Source organism: Musca autumnalis, unplaced genomic scaffold (assembly GCF_047663935.1).
Source record: "Musca autumnalis isolate F117 unplaced genomic scaffold, ASM4766393v1 scaffold_3, whole genome shotgun sequence".
Classification (NCBI taxonomy): Eukaryota; Metazoa; Arthropoda; class Insecta; order Diptera; family Muscidae; genus Musca; species Musca autumnalis.
This window is the reverse complement of record NW_027411866.1, coordinates 257,798,078-257,825,039: the sequence shown is the minus strand read 5'-3', so window position 1 is coordinate 257,825,039 and position 26,962 is coordinate 257,798,078. Positions and strand designations below refer to the sequence as shown.

The 26,962-nt window shown below is 34.2% G+C and overlaps 1 protein-coding gene and 1 long non-coding RNA gene across 3 annotated transcripts in view; one reads left to right on the top strand and one right to left on the bottom strand.

Moving 5' to 3' along the window:
- LOC141399397 (uncharacterized) overlaps positions 1-26,962 on the top strand; it is a 67,078-nt gene that overhangs the window by 4,463 nt on the left and 35,653 nt on the right. The window contains exons 3-11 of one of the 2 annotated variants that reach the window (XM_073978069.1): positions 6,865-7,414; positions 8,151-10,662; positions 10,738-11,317; positions 13,521-13,692; positions 18,550-18,693; positions 18,758-18,948; positions 19,030-19,151; positions 19,219-19,334; positions 19,412-20,003. In XM_073978069.1, coding sequence (XP_073834170.1) covers positions 6,865-7,414; positions 8,151-10,662; positions 10,738-11,317; positions 13,521-13,692; positions 18,550-18,693; positions 18,758-18,948; positions 19,030-19,151; positions 19,219-19,334; positions 19,412-19,884 — 4,860 coding nt within the window. In that variant the 3' untranslated portion in view covers positions 19,885-20,003. Of the gene's footprint in view, positions 1-6,864; positions 7,415-8,150; positions 10,663-10,737; positions 11,318-13,520; positions 13,693-18,549; positions 18,694-18,757; positions 18,949-19,029; positions 19,152-19,218; positions 19,335-19,411; positions 20,130-26,962 lie in introns of both variants that reach the window. The other variant, XM_073978068.1, reaches the window with a different exon arrangement.
- Positions 1-26,962, bottom strand: part of LOC141399399 (uncharacterized) — a 62,983-nt gene that overhangs the window by 1,548 nt on the left and 34,473 nt on the right. The window lies entirely within an intron of this gene.

Genomic DNA, 26,962 nt, shown 5'->3' with positions numbered 1-26,962 from the left:
TTTATGTCGTCCTATTCTAAACATCTTGCGGCACCCGAAAACAATAAACAAATTTGTATTTTATTGTAGTTGGCTGTTATAGCGGTACATACAGTGTTGGTCACAGAATTAGCACACCCCGTTGGGGCAAAATGATTTCAGTCGGCTAAGAGTTTTGATAGGGCAAATTGAAATATTTTCGTAAGCAAAATCCTTTTCTATAATGTATTTTACATATTTAATGATATAAGTGGATAGTATTATCAGTGGTTTTTTGAAAATAAAAGTTTTGTGAAGACGCCCAAATTATCAAGGGGACATATAATTAGCACACCCTACGATTTTTAATTTAATTCAATTAATATACAAAAATTAATTTATATTGAAGTTAATTCATATTCAAAACGTATTGAACAAATCATTTTTTGAAAGAAAAAAATAATTTATCACCCCGGAATCTCAAAATATATCCCAATAGCGGACCATTTTTCGTAATGAACACTTAAACGTCAGAAAGTCGCCGAAACTTTAAAAACAAATGTACAATTGGATCTGAAATTATTGGAATTGTTAACCGATTGCCGAAATTTAAATATAAAGTACAAAAACTTTTCAAAAAGTGTTTAAGGTCGATGATTCATTCAAGAAAATTTTCGATTTGTATGGGGTTTATAGAAAAAAGATCAATAAAATGCACCCTTATGTGAAGAAGGATCGACTTATAACACCATTTGTAATTCAAAATTACACGTCTGAATAACACCAAGGACCTATCATTACAAAACAGCCAACCAAGCACTAGATGAACACGCAGCACATGGGTATGTTTATTGCTATAACCCCTTTATGACCATAAAGGATTTTGAGGTTTGCTGAAATTGGTTAAAATCTCTGAAATTAGGCATATACTATTCAAGATAAATGTTTTCTGGATTATTGGTTTTAAATTTAATCGGTTTAAGCACCGGGAAACATATTTTCTTGCGGTCTCACTAGACTATCTCCCATTTGCCTTTTGTTTAGAAAATTATTGAAATTTGCGTAGGTACCATAGAGGTGAACATAGGTTTATCGTGGCATACATCACAACCATAGCGATTATGAATCTTCACGTAGGGAGCTACTCACAAGTGAGTTGCAGTTCACTTTCACCTGCTCGAGCTATTACGATTGAGCAGGGAGGAGCACAAAAAGTGAACAAGGGTTGACAAGTCGGAAAATGGAAAACAATGGCGCGACTTGTGAACCCTTGAAATAATAATTTGTGTTGCCATACCGTCATTTTTTGGACAAATAACGTTGGGATTATTAAATTCTTATTTTTTGTATACAAATTAAATAAATTTATTTATTTTATTTATTTATTTATTTATTTAAAAATCAATACATAGAAAGCTTCCTAGCCAATTATACATGTATTGGAGATTACAATAAAAAAGCTAATACTATTTACAAATTAATAAACATTTCTAGCAAGAAAATGCCAGTTATTAACAATCCACTGCAAAAGAACATGGATATTGGCAAAAGAAAATACAACATTAAAACAACATGGCAACATCTGTAACAGCTGTTCTTTTGTTTCGGCAGATATGTGAAAATTGTTTATTTACACTGAAAAATTCTTGAAATTTATTGGAAAATCGTAAAAAAGTGAACAAATGTCGTTTAAAAACGTCATTAAATGGCTACAATAAGTAAATGTTTAATGTTGCATTTTGGGTGATAACAGAAATGGCAAATTCTGAGGAATACCAAGGAAATGAAGTGGAAGTTGTTCCAGCGATGTTGGGATATCACTGGAGATCATTGATTGGTTCAAATGAGGTTCAGCATTTAAGGCAATTCCAAGAATTGTAAATACAATTCGTGAAACATCCGATATTTTCTCCAGTATAAGAACCAATTCTATGAATGCTGAGTATAATTCCTAATCCTTTCTTCAACGCTTAAACCAATTTAATTAGAATTCATTATTTCAATAAATTTCAATTGAAATTCCAATTTTTTCTTCTTGTTCATGGCATATGACAACCGGTAGTTAAAATACTATTCCAGGGAATTGCTTGGTGTAAATGCCATTCCACTGGGTTATCGACGATGACGTGATTAGGATCTCAAAAGGGTTTGGATCTTTATGGGGCAACAGTCTGGACTTATATTCCATCAAAATATTTGATTCTATTCAAGCATGAGTACAAGTGATCATCACCCATTTTTTCCAAGACTGCTACCCCAAAAGTTCCAAATCGTGTACATTACTCTCTCTAGGAACAACAATCGCAGACATAGGTTGCTCCTGATTGAGTCCTTGTATAGTTGTGAGTCGCTTTATACAGTATGCACCTTTTTGATCTGTCCATACCTGAAAACTCGATTTAGGTCTTCCTTCACTGATACATACCACGGGCAACGCTTTAGTTACACTACTTGCTCGGGTGTTACCGTGAGAGCCATCCCAATCACCATCTAGTGGGTTGGCCGGACACACTAGGTCCATCAAGAATGATCTTCACGTTCTAGAGAGCGAAGCCCAACGATACAGGAGAGAACCCCATGCTCAACAAGCATTTCAAATAGTTTAGAATAGCTTTCACATAGTCGCAGTTTCTAATGTAAACAAATATAGTGTGAATAAAGTCCACAACAAACCATAGTTTTCGCTCATCTATACTCGGGATATTGCAGTCGTCTAAATTCTTATAGGGCAAATGTTGATAGCACCATGCACAGCACTCTGCGTCTTTTAAAGGTGCGACGTCAAACCTAGTCATTTAACTCCAGTGGATAGTTACATCCCATTTTTGGAACTGAAGGTAGACCCAATTTTATACCAAATTCTGAAAGAATTCAGAGATTCAGACCGAATTCGTAAAGAAATCTGAAAAAATTTTAGCGGTGAATGTCCTAATTATTGTTTTTGTCGAAAACATATTGCTTTTTAAAATATAAAGAAACTCTTATCACAATAATGTAGAATCTATTCCATTTCCAATATTTCGATCATCTTTGATGGTCATCCTCAGGGATTGGCTTTAAAAAACAAGAACATTCGTTTTATGCAACTATAAACAATATGGTAGAAATTTATAATAACAATGATATGTCTTTCTTTTTATAAGAATAAAAACAAAAACGCCCATTTGTTTTTAAATTTTTAAGTTGACCTCAAGCCAAAGAAAATAGCGTCCAAAGTTCAACAATAACCTCACAACATAAAAAATGTCTTATTATTTTTTGTTACTTTCAACCTAAAATACAATTAATTATCATTACAGATACAAAATATTCGTATTTTTTAAAATAAATGTGCACACTTAAATTTTTTTGTTCAACTCACTTTGATTTCGGTAGTGAGAAATTTCAGCAGAAATTTGCCTCTTTTTCTCACTTTTTTTACATTTGTAATAGCTAATTTTTTCACGAACGTGTGTTTTGCTCACCCTCTTGTTGTTTATAATAAGGGAACAGTGAGAACATAACATCACTCACGGCGATATGATGTTTATAATAGGGGAGGAGGCGAGAAAGAGAAAACTCACGGTGAGATGCCGTTCATAATTGGGCTGAACATATCGGTAAAATTCAGTCCAGATGGATAAGTATTTATAAAATCAATAGCTCAAAGCATAATATTCCAGTTTTTTAATGAAATTTTTTGTGTCAAACGGACTTTGCAGATTCAAACTGCTGGTGGGTACATCCCACTATTCGCAAAATTTACAAAGATGAACAAGAATATGATGTTTTATTTGACGTTTCTATGAACTACTTGCCTCAACGAACTTGTTTACATGTGAGAAAATCGATAAAAAACACTAAACAAAATGAAATTTCCATCAGTCCTTGGGACCCAAGGTGTACCCCATATAACTCCCTTCTGACACTGAAATTTCGGAGACTGGTGGAGAGTATAACTAGCAGACTGGAACTTATTCTCAAACGAAAGGGATTTAAAACTGAATATGGACTAAAATATTGAAACTATTCACAATATTAGTGATTCTTTTAAGGTGTGCTAATTACGTGTCCAGTGAATTTAGGACATTTTTTACATTTTTGGAGGTTATTCAAATTGACAGTTATGATTCAGTTTCTGTATTGCGTTGTATTCTTTATGCATACTACTGAGAATATATTAGTACAAATACTTTATTAAATACAAATACTTTTGAAGGTATTTTTAGGCAAAATAAATGTTGGTAGTGGGGTGTGCTAATTGTGTGACCAACACTGTACATTGGGAGTTTTTATTCGTGATTGCAAAATCGATTTTTTTGGTATTTGTTTTGATCGTCAAAAATTGTGGGAAAAATTAAAGTAAAGAGTGCATAATTGAATTTTTTCCAACAGTTTGGATGTGCTGCTTTAAAAAGTGATTGCATAATTATTTACTGTTGTAAATATTCAAAAAAAAAAATCTTTAATTATTAAGACACAACTTTTCGACTTTAAGTATCTTATATAAAGTACAACTAACCGGGGATAACCGGGGATCACTTCCGAATATTGTTTTCCTTAAAATACATACTCCGAGGTAATTACTCCGAAAATTCCGACTGCTACTATTTGCAACTCTTCATTTTATCGCCATTTTATTTTGAAGTAAAAAAGTCGTTTAGTTTGGATATCATTACATGGAACCTATACCAAAACGTGAAGATATGCCTCCACTTTTTTTGGGAGAAGTTTTTTTGGCCACTGGTTACCCTAAATGCCAAAATACAGCTAAGTCGGTCAGAAAAATTTGTTAAAAACATTAAAATAACTAAAATCGGACAATACGTATATATGGAGGCTAAACCAAAACGTGGATCTATGTCCCCAATTTTTGTGGAGAAGTTTTTTGACCTCACGGAATCCGAAATGTCAAAATACAGTTGATTCGGCCAGAAAATTTAGCAAAGTTATTCAAAACGCCGAAAATCGGGCGGTACCGTTATATGGCATCTACACCAAAATGGGGGCCAATATAGACCATATTCCATAACATGGGGCCTACGGTCATAAAAAACATATGATCAAAATTTCAATAGTCTATCTTAACTAGTTTAAAAGTTATTAATTTTTCACCGCTAGATTTGGATTTCACCCACAGTGCGTCGTTTAGAATATGGAAAACGTGGGAATGGGAAATTTCGCTCCCATGGGAAAGAGTTCCCATGGGAATGTTCAGAATAGGGCTGTGTAAAATACGCAAAAACACCAGAACAAAACATTTGCAACGCGCAAAAGGGAATTTTTTAAAATAAAATTCCAACAACATACTCACAGGTAACTGTGTTGATGTTATTTCAACTTAGAGAAATCAATGATTTCTTAGTTGAATCGTGCTGGCAGCTTGCAAATATTTTGTTCTGGTGTTTTTTTTTTGGGAAAAGTGAGCATCATTCTCATTAACATGAGAATACTCGATGCTTAAAGAGTTCAGGTTTTCACTAAAAAATCATCATTTCAAAAACTGAAAAGCCAATTGATAATTCCCTTAGCCGGGATGAAATCATGATATTGGTAGCGATCAATAAATTTTGCAAGCTGTCAGTGCGTTTTGTAAACATTACTCTCTGCAAAAAGGGTAGTGATGAAGTTAAGCCAATGGAGGTATACTCCAGACTTAAGCAATCATATGAATGAATCTTCAACTAAAACAGGACAAATAAAAAATAAACTTTGAAAAGACGGCAATACCAGATTCATTATATTTACACATGCCAGTGTTACAGTGCCAGTTGAGTACATGTATTACCCACCGTTTACACATGCAAGTGACAGTTTGAAAAATACCAATACACTCACACACATTCACTGCCACATCAGTAATCAATGTAACCTGGTTGTGTACACATATTATAGTCGAAACTTCAATTTTTTCGAACTGACACTTGCATATGTAAACGGGGGGTTTGGTAAGGGTTGATCCCTTAAGGTTTTTTAGCTGCAGCCTGAAAACTTATTTAGGTTCATTTTTTGGGCGAATGACATAACAGACAATACTATAATAAAATGCAAAAAACTTTCAAAAATATTCGAAGAAATCAGAGTTTTAGTCAATTTTTGCAATCATTTTTTGTGACGTTTAATCGACCAGTGGCTTTCTTTACATTGATTACTGACAAGGAAATTTTGTCGGCAGTGAGGTTGATAGTTGGTGTGGCAGTGAATATGCGTGAGTGGATTGGTATTTTTCGAACTGTTACTTGCATGTGTAAACGGGGGGTTTGGTAAGGGTTGATCCCTTAAGGTTTTTTAGCTGCAGCCTGAAAACCTATTTAGGTTCATTTTTTGGGCGAATGACATAACAGACAATACTATAATAAAATGCAAAAAACTTTCAAAAATATTCGAAGAAATCAGAGTTTTAGTCAATTTTTGCAATCATTTTTTGTGACGTTTAATCGACCAGTGGCTTTCTTTATCTGGGTTAAACTGGACAAATTCCAGTATTTTAGATTATGATATTTACTGATTTATAACAGCTAGCAATCGTGGAATTCTAGACTCTTCAATTAAATTTGTAATTGGAAACTACTGTTTCTCGTTTCATTTTCAAATACATACATTTCATTTCATTTTTGACTTCTATTCTTGTTATGACTTTGACTTGTCTAGTTTTGGGTAGGAATGTATACATAATTTATAGATTTGTTGATGTGTGTGTTTTAGTGAAGAACTAAAGATTGTATGGAAATCTTTCTGGGCAACAACGTAGATTTACAGTTAAACTTTTCCGTGCTGCATCGAAAACTATCGGGACAACTTTGAATAATCGGAAATCGTTAGATTTATTGCACTGATCTAACACAAAAATGGATTAGTAATAAATTATGCACATTTTTTGAATATTTTAATCAATCATTATTTTTTGTATCTGCTACATAATTTTAGGAACACATGGTTGAAAAACTGGGAACTAAACGATGCGAATGTGCCTGCAATAGTTTGGCTTTGAATAGTGTCGTTGATGGTGATACCTTTATTCAATCTTCGTCACAGCGTAAACAACAGTCATCTACAACAATGAACGTCGTTGCCGCCTACTCAAATAATGGCTCCTCGAGAATAAGCAGTTCCACAACATCATCTCCAACAGATATTTCATGTATATCTAGTAGTGGTATAGAGAATTCATTCGCAATGACACCAAATTCCAAATCGAAGTGTTCCAATTCATCCCTAACAATAGATGATATTGAGGCAGTTGATAAAATGAAAGGAAGTAGCAATAGTGGTTGTATTGATTCAAATCGTTCGACACAAATGGATGCAACAAAAAGTTCGTCTAATCGTAGTCCGACCTCTGGACATTCGTCTCCCGGTTCATATTCATTGGATTTTTTACATGCCGTTGGAGTGCAAATGTCAACAGGCGGAATGAAAGTAATGGATGTTAATAGTGGTGGTGTTTCTGGAAATACTATGAGACCAATAACGGGAGGTAAGTGCTTAAATGTTTTTTCCAAGAAACAAAGTTAAGAATAGGGGAACCTCTCAGAGGGGACATTAATGTTATACCTACTTTTACCTGCAATTTTTTAATCACCACATAAAATGAGATCTTGGTTTTTATCATACTTTTGAAACAAACAAATATCCGCATGGCAGGAAAGTTTTTAAGAAATCAGCGAATTTCCCTTAACGTTACATTTTCTAATTTTTGATGCATCGGAGGCCTTTCTTTCAGAATAATAATAAAATAAAATAATAACTAGTTTGAAAGATATTATTCGCCCCTTTAAGAGGAAGAAGGAACAAAAGAAATCAGTTGTGAAAAAAGAAAATATGTTCGTTTGTATTTCAAAATGTAAGAAACCCAGATTTTAACTACTTTTACCGTTATAAAAGAATAAAACAAAGTGACCCAAACGAATTTAAGGCATTGTCGTTGTCCATGGATCCCAACACGATATAATTTTGCATAAGAACGCTTGAATATTTTTCTGGTCAACTTTTTCGAAAAGTTTGCACCTTCTCAAGGCCAAAACTGCCTGAAGGCTTTTGCGATGTATTAGAGAGTTCTTAATTACTGTCTTGGCTCTAGTGGACTTTTTTGATCAATTCAATCGCAGGAATCAGAAACGCGAAGGGCTCATTAAGGTTTTCAAATCGCCCCGGCCTAAATATATATAAAAGTTTAACATTTGCCTTGTTCTCCTAAACTTCATTCAATTCAGGTTTACCGGCAGCGGCAGTTAATCATCGCCAACAACGTTACGTGTTTGGTGGACATAATGGCAACAATCATCCTTATCAACACCATCATCATCACCCACAGCCTACGCAACTGACCATAGCATCGTTTCTGCAAAAGGATATACTGGGCGAACATCTTTTATCGAATGTTAATAATAGCAATGTTAGCACGGCGGCTAGTAACTCTGGCCATTCTTCTTCGAACAATATGGGAACACATAATTACAACGATCAACAGTCAACCAATCAATCACATTATGCAAGACCCAACCAAAGTAGCAGATACTATGGTAATTATTATCAAACATCACCATATCATCAGCATCAATCGTCATCCCAAACGGTCCTTAGCCAACTACATTCATGTTCTGGTTACAACAACAATAGTAACATTTCATCTGCTGTTGGGGGAGACATGACACGTTATACAACAAGTAGTGGAAATCCAAGACCAGTTTATGGTGGGGGAGGTGGAGGTGGTTATTTAAATTATAACCACAACAACATTATAACCAATAACTCCATGCCTTATTCCAATCAAAACTTTCCACAAAGCCAAGAACAATCACGAATGCGATTATGCCAAAACAATTGTTGTAAAAGTGGAGGATGTGTTGACGCTAGCACTAGCTCAGCAGCTGTATTGACAAAGAAATCATCTCATGGTTCTTGTTCTTCGGCTTCATCTTGTTCCTCATCGTCATCAGCGTCGTCGTCGTCATCTTCGTCTTCTAGCACATCATGTGGATCCAACCGAAAAACCCAGCAGACCACCAACAGTTCACATAACCCACAGAAAAGCGTAGCAAGTCAAAATTTAGCGATAGAAACGTTGACATCGTCCAAATTGAGTAGCCAACAAGGCAATAATCAGCGTCATCGTGGTCACAGTCATCATGGTCATGGGGGTCAACAACAAAATCATCACTCTCATCAAAATCACTATGGTGGTCACCATCATCATCACCATCATGCTATGGGCGGAAATACGCCCTCTACTCCCCAACACCAAAACTATTATAATTTAACCTATGTTAGTACGGATGGAAGCAATGTTAGCGGCATGAATACAGGCATGAGTGGTACAAATTCTAGAGGCTGCAGCCCTGCACCACCGGTATTGCCACCAACACCATCCTCTTCGAATCCTAGCCCGAAATCTTTGGAAAATTGCCCTGGACCAGTAGCAATGATGGCTAATCTGCATCTAGGCTCCACTAACCAAATTAATTATGCTCGATATGCTTCAAACCAAGGACCACCAGGTCATCAGCTGCATCACTATCAACAACAGCAACAAATTCTAAATAAAAAAATGCTGCCACCATTAACATTGAATGTGCCCTCGCCGTCGCCATCTCCAACGCCATCTCATATTTTGGGAACGTTATCTGTTGCTGGGACCCAACCCCCCGTTTTGGGTCCACATAACATTATATGCTGTTCACAGTTGGATGAAGCTTCAACTGCGGCAGCTGCTGCTGCAGCCAAGACAACGGGAATCATTGCTGGCAATGATTACGATTCGGATGCGTCATCAACGCATTCATCAGCGGTATCGTCCAATACAGCCCAAAATAAGAAGTATCAATCTTATAAAACTTTATCCATATCGTCGTCGTCATCAGCAACATCTCTCTGCAATGCCGGAGGACAGCAACAACAGCAACAAGAATGTAAAAGTCAACCTGGAACCCCGGTGGATGTAAATGCATCAACAACACCACTGGGTAGCCCCATAGATTACAATGCATACGCCGTTAGTTCTGTCCATGCTGCGTTTCCCAGCATTGAAGCTTCATCAACTGTTGGGGCTCTTCACAACCATCCGCAGCAGCAACAACAACAACACCATCACTACATAAATCAGTCACAACTTGTATCGAAGGCGACTGCAGCAACACAGCTGCCGCATGTTTATCATAATGGGGTTATATCGCTCTTGAATTTGCCAACTCATTCACCCGTTAATAATTGCGAACGAATGTGTAGTAATTACCTTGAGGAAGAATATCATCAACAGCAACAACGGCAACAGCCACAATTCTTTTTGACTTCATCTTCCAATCAATCATCAGCTGAGCAATTGAATATTGTATCGGCTTTGTCGGCTGGTACAAGTCGATCGAACAGCAGCAGTGGTTATTGGAGTCCATCACACCAATGCAACTTTCTTTATCATCAATTGTCATCGACGTCGTCTGGCACAGGGGGTTCCGCCAATAATCTAATTCTTCCCAATACGCCATCATGTGGTTCTACGTCATCATCTATTTCGCCCAGTCTGCCTGATTTGCAGCAAACGCAGCAGCAACAACAGCAAATTGTACATAAACCGTTTCCAACAAGTGGCAGTTCGTCGCCCTCCACATGCTCGTCTTGCTTTAACGATCAACTTGGTATGGCTGAAGGCTGCTCATCAACAGCTAGTTCATCTTCGAATTCATCTGTTAGTGGAAGAGGAAATGCATTTGTTGCTTCAGTGGAAAAGGGGTAGGTAGTTTTTGTAAATCGAATAAAGAGAGTCGTTTTAATAATAATGCACGTATTTCTAATAATAATTCACAGCTCTACGCAGTTATTGACACAGCAACAACAGCGCTTGAATGTCCAACAAACGCAACAACATTCCTGCTCGCCTTCTTTACCCATATCCAATAATTCGTCATCAGCGATATCGAGTGGTCAACAGCGAAATCGTAATACTGGAAATGGTCGCAGTCATCAATATTTACAAAATCATTCATATATGACGGCATCAGCAGCATCATCAGGGCCCATCGGCAATACCAATAACAATGGCCAGCAGACAATGCTCTCCAATATGTTTCCACATCAGCAGATGCAAACGTTGCCACCACCGCCAACGCCACACAATCTACTTTACAATAATCCCCAGGCTTCGCATCATTTACGATCATTGAGTAACTCTTCGGTTCATGATTTTTTCACACATACTCCACCTGATAGGTTTTTAGCTAGAGCCCATTTAATCGAAGCGAAAGAAGCGCCATCGGCATTGCTCAACAATTCAAAGTGGGATAAGCTATCACAGGATATATGGAATAAATTTATTTGTTCTCAACAGACTGAGGAAACGTTTAAACAAAAAATGCGTCTTTGGCGTTATTTGTATTTGTTTATTAAGGTAAGTTGAAATAATTGAAGTAAATCTTTCGAAGGATATGCAACAGTCTTTGTGGAAGATATATTTTCAAAACAGTTCTAAAATTCCAAGTATTAACTACACGATAAGATCAGAAGGTAGCGCACTGGGTGGCCATTTCGCAAATGAGATGTGGGTAATTTCGGCATGTTAGCCCATCGTTGTTCAATTTGGCAAAATGTTTGCAAAATTCACAACTTTTCAGTCTGAAATTTTTGAAAAAATCATTCTTAATATTTTTGTATGCCCATCTTTAGCATCAATACAGCTTGTAAACATCTCGGAATGTCATATTCCAGTGGTATTATCCCCCATTCTCTAATATAATTTATTAGTCGCGACTTTATTCTTCAGGTGGTCCCATACATTTCCAATGGGGGGTGTCCATTCTAAACAATGAACGTAAACAAACAAAACGATTCCCGTACCAATCACACAAAGCCACAAACTTTTCAGATTCTCTGAATCGTTCCATTCTCACAACCAAAACAAAACCACAAACTTTTCATTGTAAAAAGATGAAAACCGTACGATTGCTGAAATGTATTTCGACTATACTTTGCCCAGTTGTTTCATTCACCACCGGATCAAAAAGAATTTTTGGCAAACGTTTGCCGTGCGTTATGCTCAATGACACACTCTGGCGCGCACACACACACATGTGATTGCTTAACAACCCAGCAAACCAATCGTACCGACATCGTAACGAAATCGGAACAAAATTCGGACGATACATCCGAAATCTGATCCGAAATCGTAACGACATCTTAACGAAAGTTGTATGAAGTGGTTGACATAATTTCGGAACGAAATGTCGGAGCGACATCGTATCGATTTCGATCCGATTTCGTAACGAAATCTGAAGAAAATCCTTGGGAAATTCGGAAAGGAAATTTCTTTCCGACATTCGTTCCGAAATCGGAATGAAATCGGTACAAAATCTGAACTATTTCCGCTCCGAAAAATCGTTTAGAAATCGGAACGAAATCTGAACGACGTTGCTTCCGAAATTGTTCAGACTTGTCGGACATCAGACATTTGGTTTGCTGGGAACCCATCAAACCAATGGTACCGACATCTTAACGAATTCGGAACAAAATTCGGACGATACTTCCGATGTCTGATCCGAAATCGTAACGATATCTTAACGAAAGTTGTATGAAGTGGTTGACATAATTTCGGAACGAAATGTCGGAGCGACATCGTATCGATTTCGATCCGATTTCGTAACGAAATCTGAAGAAAATTCGGACATTCGACATTCGTTCCGAAATCGGTACAAAATCTGAACTAATTCCGCTCCGAAAAATCGTTTAGAAATCGGAACGAAATCTGAACGACGTTACTTCCGAAATTGTTCAGACGTGTCGGACATCCGACATTTGGTTTGCTGGGTACTCACGAATGTAAACGAAACTAAACAGCGAGCTCCGCCCGCGTGGGTTATGTTTCGTTTTGTATTGTTCCTATGGAAAATACGAAACGATTGGAAATGGTATTTAAAGTATTTTTACGTACACTGGTTCTAAAGCCCTATATAAGTCCCAAGATTAATTTTTTGTTGTTTGTCATACACGACACCGCTTTAAGAACGGATAAGCCGTCAGTGAAAATTAAAGTTTCAAATTTGTTATAAAAATCGGCGTATAAAAAATGCTGCCAAGTAGAGTGTTGCCCCACCGAGAGGAAAAAAATCATAAAATATATTCCCGGTTTGAGACATTTAGGGTACTGTAGCATCTAAACAGTTTGATCCACGTGGAAACTCTATAGATGCTACAGTACCCTAAATGTTCAAACCGGGAATATATCTTATGATTTTTTTCATTTTTGGTTTGAGTTCTTCCGGAAAGAAGAACTTAGATGACTTTTATTATAAACAGAACGTCCATAAGCCGAACTAAGAATAGGTTTCCAAACGCCGTAATATTACCAACACAATTTTCTATTTAAAATGTTTACTTTTAACGCAGGGCATAAGATGAATGTAGCGGCTGGACTCAGCAAAATTGTCCGAATTTTGCATCTGTCCATAGGAGTAAGTCTCAAATTCCCGCCGAAGGACGGCTTTATTCCACAAATGAGTAATTGTTGAAAACTTTCTGTAGAAAACATTTCAAATCCAACCACTACGTTCATCTTGTTCCAAAAACACTAATTATATCTTCTTCCTTCTCCTTTTAAGAATGCATATCCCCGTTATGGTCTTTACTTAGTTGGCTCAACGATATCTGGCTTTGGTTCCGACAGTTCTGATGTTGACATGTGTTTGGTGTCACGCAGCGCATCTAATATTGATCCTCGCATGGAGGCTTTATTTAATCTAACAGTTTTAAGAGATTGCCTTAGTAAATCTGGTAAGTCCAATGTATATTTTTGTTTGTTAAGTTGAAGATACAGTTGTATGTACATTAAGGTTATTAGGTTTTTACAACCTCGTATCCCTGTATCATATTTTGATGAGTTTTTACCCAAAATTAGATAAGTCGTTTCGTTAAAAAAGTTCAATTTTTCTATATGACCTTTTTTGATAAATGTTAAAGCTTTGGAGCAGCACGACGTAACCAAAATGACATAACCTTTTGTTTCTCAGTAAATTTATCATCATATCATTACATACAGTTTGTCAAGTAATTGTTTTCGAACCAAGAAAACTAACATTTTTCTGTATTAATTTATGAAAAAATACTGATAAAATGTGATAAAAAATGTCGGGTTTTTTGCAAAAACTAGTTGGACGACTTATTTAAGACAAGATAGGATGTTTAAATAAAAAATTAACCCACGTAGTCCAACAAAAAATAACGGAAACCAACAACTACATGTAATGCAAGTTGTCAAATAAATGTTTTCGAAATGTAATAGAGGTTCCAAAATACCCCATATTTTCGGTAAATACTTGAAAATCATGACATTTTATGAATTTTATTCTTAACGGGGATTCACTACTAACAAATATCAACAATATTAGACATCGAATATCCGTACTAGGGGGGATACCATATGGACCAAGGGGGTATCTGGTCATATTACATGTAAACAGGGTCCTATAGGTCTTAAACCGGGAATATCTGAAAACTAAGACATTTTATGAGTTTGTTTAGTTCACTAGGATGGATTGACATCAACTAAAATAAATATTACCTTCAGAATAATTAAATCAGGAGGGTTGCCAGATCAACTAAAAAGATACCAGATTATATAAACAGTAAACGAGACCAACTGAATCCATAACCAGGGCTTAAGATTTGTTTATTTAACTCAAATTGAATTAATGGATAAGGCAATTCTCTAAAACAAACCAAAATATTACATAAAAGTACAAAAATCGATTAGAAATACACAGGCAAGATATTGTAGTCTATACTGATTTTATAATAGACATCCGATTTCAACTGCTTAGAGCCAGTTCAGAGTAATTCTCTAATTTGTTGGCTTCCATGGTAACATTGAAGCATTATTTTCCCGTCAGCATTATTTCCCCGTAAAAAATTAGATGCAGTAGTACTGCAGAGTACTCGAAATGTGTCCAATTGATCGTAGTACGCATTTCTGAAAATTTCGAAATCTGTACCCCTTACATTTCTAAGCAATATTAGTCTCCAACTGCGATATTTCCGATTGTTTCTTGAAATACCATTATCTCTTAATTAATTTGAAGTGAAACAACAAACTTCTGTGCCCTCTTTTGAGACACAGGTGGTCTCGTTTACTGTTTATATAATCTGGTACCTTTTTAGTTGATCTGGCAACCCTCCTAATTTGATTATTCTGAGGGTAATATTTATTTTAGTTGATGTCAATCCATCCTAGTGAACTAAAGAAACTCAAAAAAGGTCTTAGTTTTCAGATATTCCCGGTTTAAGACCTATAGGACCCTGTTTACATGTAAGATGACCTGGTACTTCTTTGGTCCATATGGTAACCCTCCTAGTACGGATATTCGATGTCTAATATTGTTGATAGTAGTTAATCCCTGTTAGTAATAAAATTCATAAAATGTCATGATTTTGAAGAATTTACCGAAAATATGGGGTATTTTGGAACCTCTATTACATTTCGAAAACATTTATTTGACAACTTGCACTATATGTAGTTATTGGTTTTCGTTATTTTTGTTGGATTACGTGGGTAAATTTGTTCTTTATTCATCCTGTCTTGTCTTAAATAAGTCATACAACTAATTTTCGCAAAAAACCCGACATTTGTATCACAAGTATGAGTAATTTTTCCTAAATTAATACAGAAAAATGTCTGTTTTCTTGTTTCGAAAACAATTACTTGACAAACTGTATATACCATTTTATGTCATATCCATAAAAAGTGCTTTGTGTGGGACCTTTTTCAATGTTGAAATGGAATACATAAAAGTTATTATAGTCAATAATAGGCAAAAGGTCAATCATACGCGCAACAGGAAATACTTTTTGAGAAAATTAAAAAAAAAAACAAAGTGTTTTTCGCGTGACCTTTTTAGTACTTAAATAGAATAAACGTTATTTAAGTAATAAATAGGCAAAAGTTCTTTCATTATTGCTATAAGAAATCATTTTTGAGAAAAACATTTTTTAAAAAGACATAACTCACCCTAATGTACATAAAGTTTGTAAAGTAATTGTTTTCGAACCAAGAAAACTAACATTTTTCTGTATTCATTTATGAAAAATGACTGATAATTGGGATAAAAATGTCGGGTTTTTTGCAAAAAATAGTTGGTAGACTTATTAAAGACAAGATAGGATGTATAAATAAAAAAATTGACCCACGTAGTCCAACAAAAAATAACGAAAGTCCATAACTACACATTATTCAAGCTATCAAATAAATGTTTTCGAAATTTAATGGAGGTTCAAAAAAAAAAAAACCCATATTTTTGGTAAATTTTTCAAAAATCATGACATTTTATGAATGTTATTCTTAAGAAGGGTTAACTACTAACAAGTATCTACAATATTAGGCATAGAATATCCCTACTAGGAGGGTTACCATATGGACCAAGGGAGTACCAGGTCATATCACATGTAAACAGGTGTCTATAGGTCTTAAACCGGGAATATCTGAAAACTAAGGCGTTTTATGAGTTTTTTAGTTCAAAAGGATGGACTGCCATCAATTACAATAAATATTACCTACATAATAATTAGATCAGGGTGTTGCCAGATCTATTTAAAGGTGACAGGTTATATAAACAGTAAACGAGGCCACCTGGATCCATAACCAGGGCTTAAAATTTGTTTATTTAACTCAAATTGAATTAAGGGATAGGGGAATTCTCCAACATAAACCAAAATACGACATAAAAGTACTAAAATCGCTTAGAAATGCATATATAAGATATAGTCAGTCTATGCTGATTTTTAATAGACCTCCGATTTCAACTGTTTATAGCGAGTTCAGAGTTTTTTGCTTCCATGCTAGCACTGAAGCATTATTTACCCATCAACATAATTTTCCCCTTAAAAATGTACTACAATAGTACTGCGGAGTACGCGAAATGTGTCCAATAGGTCGAAGTATACATTTCTGAAAACTGTCGAAACCTTTACCCCATACATTTCTAAGCAATATCGGTCTCCTACTGCGATATTTCCGATTGTTTAGTGAAATGCCATTATCTCTTAATTAATTTTAAGTAAAAAAACAAACTTCGGCCAGGTGGCCTCGTTTACTGGTACCTTTTTAGTCGATCTGGCAACCCTTCTGATCTAATTATGCTATATGTAATATTTATTGTATTTGACGGCAGTCCATTCTCGTGAACTAAAAACTCATAAAACGTCTTAGTTTTCAGATATTCCCGGTTTAAGACCTATAGGACCCTGTTTACATGTAATATGACCTGGTACTCCCATGGTCCATATGGTAACCCTCCTTGTAGGGATATTCTATGTCTAATATTGTTGATACTTGTTAGTATTTAACCCTTTTTAAGAATAACATTCTTAAATGTCATGATTTTAAGAATTTACCAAAAATATGGGATATTTCGGAACTTCACTACATTTCGAAAACATTTATTTGACAACTTGCATTACATGTAGTTATTGGTTTTCGTTAATTTTTTTGGACTACGTGGGTTAATTTTTTATTTATTCATCCTATCATGTCTTTAATAAGTCTGCCACCTTTTTTTTTTTGCAAAAAACCCTACATTTTTATCCAAATTATCAGCCATTTTTCATAAATTAATACAAAAAATTTTAGTTTTCTTGGTTCGAAAACAATTACTTGACAAACTGTATATTAAAATTTTTCAGAATTATGTCTGTGTTTAGACACACAAATTTCTCGGGGAATTAAATTGAGTTTTTTGGGGAGAGAGCGGAGAGGAAAGGACTCCTCAATACTCTTTCCTACCCCCTATTGCCTAAAAACTAAATTTACTTTCCCGAGAAATTTGTGTGTCTAAACACGGACTATCTTCTGTTTATTTTGAATGTGTGCTTGTGTGTTTTGTACAAAGTCTAGAAATGGAAGGTAAGATTTCTACCTGAATTTCAATGCAGATGTTCAATTATAGTTGAATTGTTGTTGTCAGTCCTTAAGATTGTCTCAAAGAGCAAGCATTATTGCAAGAAATTAAAAAAAATCGGGGTTGTATGATGTGTTTGTGTGTGAATGTTAGTAGTAAACCCAATACATTGCACATGTCTATTTCAATCGAACCGCCATAGTAACTGTTTTGCCAGTATTGTCTTAGTTTTTGACGAATAAAGTTGGGCTCTAAAAAAGTTTTATAATTTGTTATAGGAAGTACGAAAGGAGAAGGAGCAAAAAACTTTATTAAATAAAAAACTGTTTTATAGTACATATATCAGCGTTATGAGGGCTAGTATTTGGACTATTAACAATCATGTACAAATGGGAGTAAGTAATGAAAGAAAAAAAAACCTCGGAAACGCTTGGTTTTGGGATTGGTCATGACAACAATATATGCAATGTTTTATCATTTTCCGAAATACCATTTCTTGAATAGAATCGTTATTTGTTATGTATCAGCTTCAATCCAAAAAAAAACGAATTTTGATTTTCTGGAGATACGTCTTTGGGCACTTATGGTGAATGATATATACATATATGTATATGCAAGTGGAGACATTGATTTTAAATTCAAATTTGAATATGGTTCTGTTGATGTAGATCGTCATTATATTAGTATTTTTTTATTGTATTCCTCAGTTTTCAAGTATATCGTAATTTGTTTTTTTTTTCAGGTGAATTCGAATATTTCAATTTAATTGAAGCAAAGGTTCCTATATTAAGATTTCGGGATCGTGTACATCAATTGGAAGTCGATTTAAATTTTAATAATTGTGTTGGCATCAAAAATACACATTTACTATACTGCTATTCGCAACGTAAGTAAAGTAGATACATCTGGTATATCCTTTAAAAACTATTCGCATTAATTTTTTTATCTAGTTGATTGGCGTTTACGTCCTATGGTACTAGTTACGAAGCTATGGGCCCAACATCATAACATTAACAATGCCAAAAATATGACAATATCGAGTTATTCTCTAGTATTGATGGTTATTCATTTTCTACAGTATGCGGTAAAGCCAGCCGTGCTGCCATGTTTGCATGAATTGTTTCCAGAAAAGTTTCCATTGGTAAGTCTTCCTAAAACAAAAAATCCCATCCATAAATAGCAGAAATAATATACTTTCTCTTCCACATATATTCCACTTCAGCTGCGTTCCAATGATTTTGGTTACGTTGATATGAATGAAACGATTGGTCCTTATGAAAGTAAAAATACCCAAACGCTGGGAGAATTGTTTTTGGATTTCCTTGAATACTACAGTAATTTCGAGTATGTATTTTCTAGGGATATTACTAGTAAATTTAACAACAACAACAAAAACTATTTCCCTTTACAGCTATTCTCAAAATGCCATATCAGTAAGAACGGGCGGAATACTACCCATAAATGTATGTCGCACTGCTAAATCTCTGAAAAATGATATTCATCAGTGGAAGGAACTATGTATTGAAGGTATGAATGTTTATCTCTACATACATATTTATGTCATAATACCACTGCTATTTATATGCTATTGTGTCTACTTATAGAACCTTTTGATTTGACAAATACAGCACGCTCTGTTTACGACTATGAAACATTCGAACGCGTTAAATCTGTATTCGTATCATCATGGCATGCTTTGCGAGACTCTTTAGATTTGAACTCTGTCTTTGTGCCAATAACAGATACATCTTCAACCTCGCAGACTTCCTCAACCCTTGGCGATGATAATTCCTTGGGGGCAGATTCAACACATATGACAAACAAAGACATCCATGATGACCATACGGCATTATCGTGGTCGGAAGACCAATATTCAATAGAATCTTCAGAGAATAGTTGCCCGTCGTCGTCGTCTCTAAAACATATGGTGAAATGTAGGGGAGAATCCAGTAGTCATATATCCAGAGATAACCCAGGAGCATCCCCTCCAACATTTTCTACACGTTCTGGGCATTCATCGTCAACATCTATGTCGTTTAACACCAAACACAATAACAATGCGGCCTTAATATCATGATGAATTGTGTTTCCACCATTCCTGTTTTTACCTAACAATGTTGTGAAGACCGTTGCAGAAATCGTCCTTCAATTACCATTGAATCCTTGTCAATTATTGCAGGCATATACCTTCACAACGTGAGTAATTTGTTTTCTTTTGCCTTTGATCGTAAACGTTAGCAATCCATGTTTACTATCACGAAATCTCTGATGATTTCCAAAAGTTTATCGGATCTAGTCTACACCAAACTATTTAATTTTTTTGTAGGTTTAATACTACTACTATTATTACAAAGAAGACTGATTATACTAATTGCATACATAAATTGTATAATTTTTACTTAGTTTTTTGTGTGTTATTAAAAGATTGGTGTGTATGTGTATGAAATATTTAGAGAGAAATGTCGAATAAACAATGTCATGATGACAATGTTATGATGGATAAAAACAAAAAAAAAAAAAAAAAAAAACGTATTGAATTGATTTGAAATTTCAATATAATTATACCAACGCCAATATATTCAATGATTAAAGAATTTACTAATCATTCCTATGCGAGTGCACTTGGAATTTGTTGTGTCGTAGAGGGGTTGAAACGCGTGCATTACGTTGTTCCTATTCAGTACGTTTATTTAACAAGATAACTTACGACTAACAAAAAGGAATGAGCTATGACATTTCATGAATATATAGAGCTGTCAATATGCATTAATATAAAATAGGGATATAACAGTCTCTCACGCTTAATCGATATCATTAAAAAGTATTTCATTAATAATAGTACGTTTATATATAACCGGATTTAACAAACCCACTGGGTTTTAAATGTCAATTCCATTGGTTATAAGTCAAATAAATCCTCACAAAGAAGGTTAACCCGACAAAAAGGCTCTAATGTGAACGGCTTTTAAAAGTATTTCATATGAAGTTGAAATTTGACATTTGAAAAAGTGAATTGAGCTCATGATACAATAAGAAGGTAGCACCAGCTGCCGTTTTTGGTAACATAAGATGTCAACATTTGACATAAATTCAATGCAATTGACACATTATGTTACCATCAGCTGGGCTGATAATGTTACCTTCTTATTGTATCATGATTGAGCTACATATAAATACATAGTCCCAATTTACATTAGGTGAGTTTACTTGCGGCAATTGTCAGTTTGTGGGTGAGAGAGAGTGTTGAGAGGCAAAGGGTTACCATATACCTCATCTCTCTCTCCATCAAACTGACAATTGCCGCAAGTAAACTCGCCTAATGTAAATTGGGACATATATTACGCTTTTTTCCGGTGACATTCGTGCAGGTTTGCTTTCAATACATCAAGTCGACAAAAATATTTAGAACCCTTAAGTTTGTTCAAAATCTCATCAATTCGTCGCATCTGGTAATTCGCCGAAACCAGGTTTGGTTCACGCGCCGACCTTATAGTCAACGCAAAGTCTAATACCTCCGTCTGACTTCGGAATAATTACCAGTCGCTACGTTCAACTTTTGATATAATACCAGCTGATTCTAAATCATTGAGCTCTTTCTCCACCCGTTCTCGGAGTGCAAAAGGAACTTCCCGTTATTTGAAGAATTGTGGTTTCGAATTTTACCTTAATTGCAACTTGATTTCATAATTAGGCACACATCCTATCTTTTCCACGAATACGTCTTGGAATTTATTAATCAAATCTTCTATTGAATGATTGAATCCTGTCGTTGTAGAATTGATTGAATAAAAACTTTATTTTTTCATCAATATCTTGAAGATTAATTCCAACCAACCAATTTCGACCCAATAGTGACTCATACTCATTTGGCACGACGTACATTTCTTCCGTTGAATGTTTGTGTTTGTATTTAACTTCTACATTAACTTTTCTTTCCGTACGGTACCAACATGTTCTTAGGGGTCGATTAACAAACTCCAGAAGAGAAAATCATGCAATTAAAATGAGCAAAAAGACGGAAATTTTTGTCAAATTCAATCAATATCAGTGTTTTGAACCTTCAGGTATTAATTTAATTGTAAAAAAAGTATAAATGTTTATGCGGAAATAGAAAATTCCATTACTAAATTTGCTTGGGGGCAACAGGAGTTGTGTTGCTACCCATAATCGACCCCTTAGTATATGAGCGAAACGCTATCGATGACGGTTGTAATTGTGTTTTGATATTCAACTGGTTATACTCACCACTTGAATTTTTGACGGCGCCCATTTATTTCAACTTCCACTATGTATTTGTCATCATCACTGCGATCATGGTGATGAATATCGATGATTTGGTTTATGCCCTGCATATTGTAAGTTGTTTCCTCGTAACCATCTTTTGTTTCAATGAAATTATTGTTTGAAGTCGAGTGTAGAGCTTTAATGCAAACTTGTTTGACGCCACAAGCTTTGCACAATTATCCTTACTTTGTTGCTTAAAAGTTTTTACACAATACCCAATATGTATAGTTGTTATGATAACATGACTACAACAATAGTACATACATATTTGTGTCTTGCTTTCTCTGGTTGCATTTGGAGTTTATGGTTGAAATCATTTGAACCAGTCTAAATTTGTATTTCTTATTTAAACTATTTTTGACAATTTATCAGGTATGTTTTGAGAATCGATTTCGAGTGTAAAACGATTGAAACTGTAGGTGTGATGCAAGTACATTTTCCCATTTCGAATTGTTTTTGATATCGGTTTCATATTACATTGCGGCGTTGTATGACAAAATTATCAAAAAACGTGTGATGCTATTCTTGATAAACCTTTATTTTTTCCTTTTTAAAATGAAACATTTTTGTGGTCGAATTAAAAACAAATTTTAAATGTAAGCACGGGTATAAAAAAGATAAAATAAAAGCTAGATTAACATTCTTAGTCATTGACTAAAATAAAAGCTAAATTAACATTCTTAGTCATTGACCAATTTTACCTCCTTCACACTCCGAAATCTTGAACTACTCCAAAGCATTCAAGGAAAATGTTTTCACATCTGAATTTTCTTCAAAGTAACTAAGACATGTTTAACACGTTTTTAAGCTCTGTTTGTTCATATCATGAAATAGTACAACAATTTAGTATATGTTTCGATATATGTACATTGAAAAATAGTTGTGTACATTTTTAGTGTTGAACTGCGTTATATATACGAATTATTGAATATGATTATTCCACTACTGAGATTTGATGACAGATTTTTTCTTTTTATTTCATTTTACTTTTAACCACTCAATTTTTCCTTTTTGTAAGCAAAGAGTGAGGCACATTTACAACCTTTATATGTGCTACCCCCATTAGACTATCGCTTAAATTTGTTTCTAATGCACACTATTGCTTTTATACTCTAGATTTTGAATTTACATTCCAAATTAATTATACCATTACGCACTCTACTTATACTTCACGAATCCGCGACATAATCCCTAAAACTAGTTTTTAATGAAAATATATCAAGTTTGTCAAACTACATTAATATACTATAATATAGTACTACATAATATACTACTATAATATGCAAGGTGGCGCAAAAGTAAACTTCCGATATCTTTAGGCTGTAATTAAAAAAAAAAAAAAAAAAATTAAAAACTTTGATTCTACTTGTAGTTATTTTTATTTGTTCTTAATTTTTTTACATCAAGTCGAGAATATGATGTCAGATAAATGGCCGCCGCCATAGTTTATTATCATTTGAGCTCTTTTTATGGCATTTTCGTTCACTTTGGCTAAAACATCCGGCGATAGATCCTCACATTCTTGACGGATATTGTCTTTAAGAGCTGAAAGAGTCTGAGGCTTGTTGACATAAACCCGCGACTTCAAAAAGCCCCACAAAACGAAGTCTGTAAGTCTAGCCAGGAAATCTACCACGAAATTCACGTTGTGCCAAAGTCACCGACCGATTATTGGTCAAAAAATAGTCACCAATATTCCGCGTTGTGGAGCAGTGTAGCGTAACATGGTTTATTAACGTGTATTTCGCATGTGTTTACTACACAAATGTCAAAACAGAACTGACATTAGGGAACAATCGCAAAATTTATAGCATTTTCTGATAGGAGAATTACTTTTGCGACACCTTTTACTACATTAACACGTTCGCGGACGCAAAAATAAATGGAGATGTGCAAAAAATTACACCCAAATTTTTTCAAAATCAGTTTGTGTATTTGTTAATTAAATATTTATATTATTATAATTTTTTATATATGTTATGGATATATATGAAATTAGTCGTATTATGTACATTAATAACTAAAACTTGCAATTGTATACAAGTAAATAACTAAAGATTGACTTTGAACGTGAATGTTATAGCATTCACGTCCGTGAACGTGTTAATATACTTATATTAACGGAAATATGTTGAATTAAAAAAAACTAACCAAACATTCATTTGCGAATGTATTTGGTATAATTTAAGTTTTATCTTCCCCTCATACCAATTGCGGATATTATTCGAATGTTCGGCACAACTTTCGAAAACGATATCACATTCTAAGAATTGGCAAATGTTTTTCGGGTGTTTGTGTACACGTTGTTCTTTTGTTCGTCAAAAGTTTAAAAGCGATATCGTTTTCGAACATTTGGCGAATGTTTTTTTCTTCACAAGAAAAATTGTTTCGAAAAACATTTTTTACTTTGAAAATTTTTTTGTTTAAAAAAAAATGTGTATAGTTTGTAAAAAATTCCCATTTGCTTTTTTCAAATAATTTCGATATAAATGGTACGTATAATATAGACAATAAGTGTTGATAAAGACAACATATGGGTAGGTTGCCAAACACAAGACAACAATGTTTATCAACAGTTACATATCGAGTCGCAAACATAAAGAAATAAAAACGGAAAAGGTGCATAACAGAAACATCAAGAAACTCCACAAAAAATGTTTTTCGCCACTATCGTAAAAACTATCATCTTTCATTCGCTCTCGTGTGAGAACGAATTGAAAACGATTCATTCGTCGCTCAGTTTGTGGCAGGAAAAACTTCGAATTCGAATATCGTCAATAATATTATTAGTGAAGGAAAGATGATAGTTTTTACGATAGTGCCGAAAAAGCATTTTTGGCGGACATGACATGTTTAACTTTACCTGACGTCTGTTGATATTTCTGTTATGTACCTTTTCTTCTTTGTAATGTTTGCGATTCAATGCGTGTAACTGTTTATAAACATTGTTGTCTTGTATTTGTATCCTTTTGTGTTTATCATCACTTCTTGTTAATATTATACGTAGCATTTATATCGAAAATATTTGAAAAAAGCAAATGCGAATATTTTACGAACTACATAAAATTTTTTTTAAAACGTAAAAAATTTCCGAATTAAAAAATGTTTCTCGAAACAATTTTTCTTATGAAGAAAAAACATTCGCAAAATGATATCGTTTTTAAACTTTTGACGAACAAAAGAACAACGTGCTTGTGTACACCCGAAAAACATTTGCTAATCCTTCGACAGTGATATCGTTTTCGAAAGTTGCGCCGGACATTCGTATAATATCCGCACTTGGTATGGGGGGAATAAACTTATGGCCTGTTTCACCTAGACGATTCGAATACATATTCGTTGGAACTACTACTGAACTTTGGTCCTTTTTTTTTTGAAAAATTTTGTCGGTAGCCAAAAAAAATGATTTAGAGAATCCCACGCGTTTAAACTATTACACATATATTATGGTCGTCCACACCGATATGTACGTTCACAATTTTTTATAATAAGTTGATTTTATTTCAGCTTTACATAGTGCTATATACGAATTATTAAATATGATTATTCCACTACTGAGATTTGATGACAGATTTTTTCTTTTTACTTCATTTTACTTTTGCGTAGAGACTTTCGTCTGCTTCCGTTTCCAAATTAAGGGAATCTATTTTCCTTCCAAAATGATAATACCTTAATTATTTTAAAACGTTACCAAGTGTTCTTTATTCAGAAATTGCTAGCTGGATACCAACATATAACTGCAAACCAAGAATGAACAATTCTCGTTGATGTTGCTTCTTTTATAATCTTAATAGAGAGCTCTCAAACACAAAACTGAACGATCGTTATAGAAGCTTAACACAACGACGAATTGTTCCACAGCTGGTTTGTTGAAATTATTATTATGTAGTTAGTCATTTAAGTTTGGCAAACAAGAAAACATGTAATAGTAGTTACGTTAGGTTAAAATATACGTTACAATAAATGGATTCAAATACAAAACTAATGGTCCGCTACAAACTAATTATAACATATAACTAAAGCATGGCACAACTACTCTATTTGAGCTAGATATGTTTTGGTTGGTAATTTTTTTCGTAATAGTGTTTATATATAGTCTCTAACAACTTATATTATCGTAAATATTATTTATGATTAACAAATTAACGAAATATTCATATGCGAGTGTATTTGGAATTACATAAGTTTCATTTTCCAGTACACTTAGGTTCTGTAAAAGGAGCTCTTTAATAAATAAAAAATATTTGAATGAAAATCTAAACTTTGTTAAATGTTATTGTGTAATGCACAATATACATTTGTATCGTATTTGTGTCTTGCTTTCTTAGGCCGCGTTAAAACTTTTACAAATATATTATGGCAGTGTGAATCGATGTGTACGTTAAAAAATGTTTATAATAATTTGATTGTTTTTTTAGCGTTGCGCAGTGTTATCTACGAATTATTAAATATGATTATTCCACTACTGAGATTTGATGACAGATTTTTTCTTTTTATTTCATTTTACTTTTAACCAACAATTCTTTTATTACTTTCGATTAACTTTCTTCACAGATCACAAAAGAGCGTGTTATCTTTATAATAATTAAAGTTTGTAAACATACTTTAGTTTTTTCTTCCAGTACACTTAGGCTCTGTAAAAAAAAATCTCATAAAAACCAACTAATTCAATGAAAATCTGAACTTTATCAGTTAAATTTTGCGTAATACACAATTCACTATTAAAAAACCATCATGTGTTATTCCATTACTGATATTTAATTTATTTTTGTTACATTGGTATTCAAACCTATAAGGCTTGAACGATGTTTTCTTGTTGCAAAGTGTTGTAATACAATTATTTAATATGATTATTCCACTACTGAGATTTG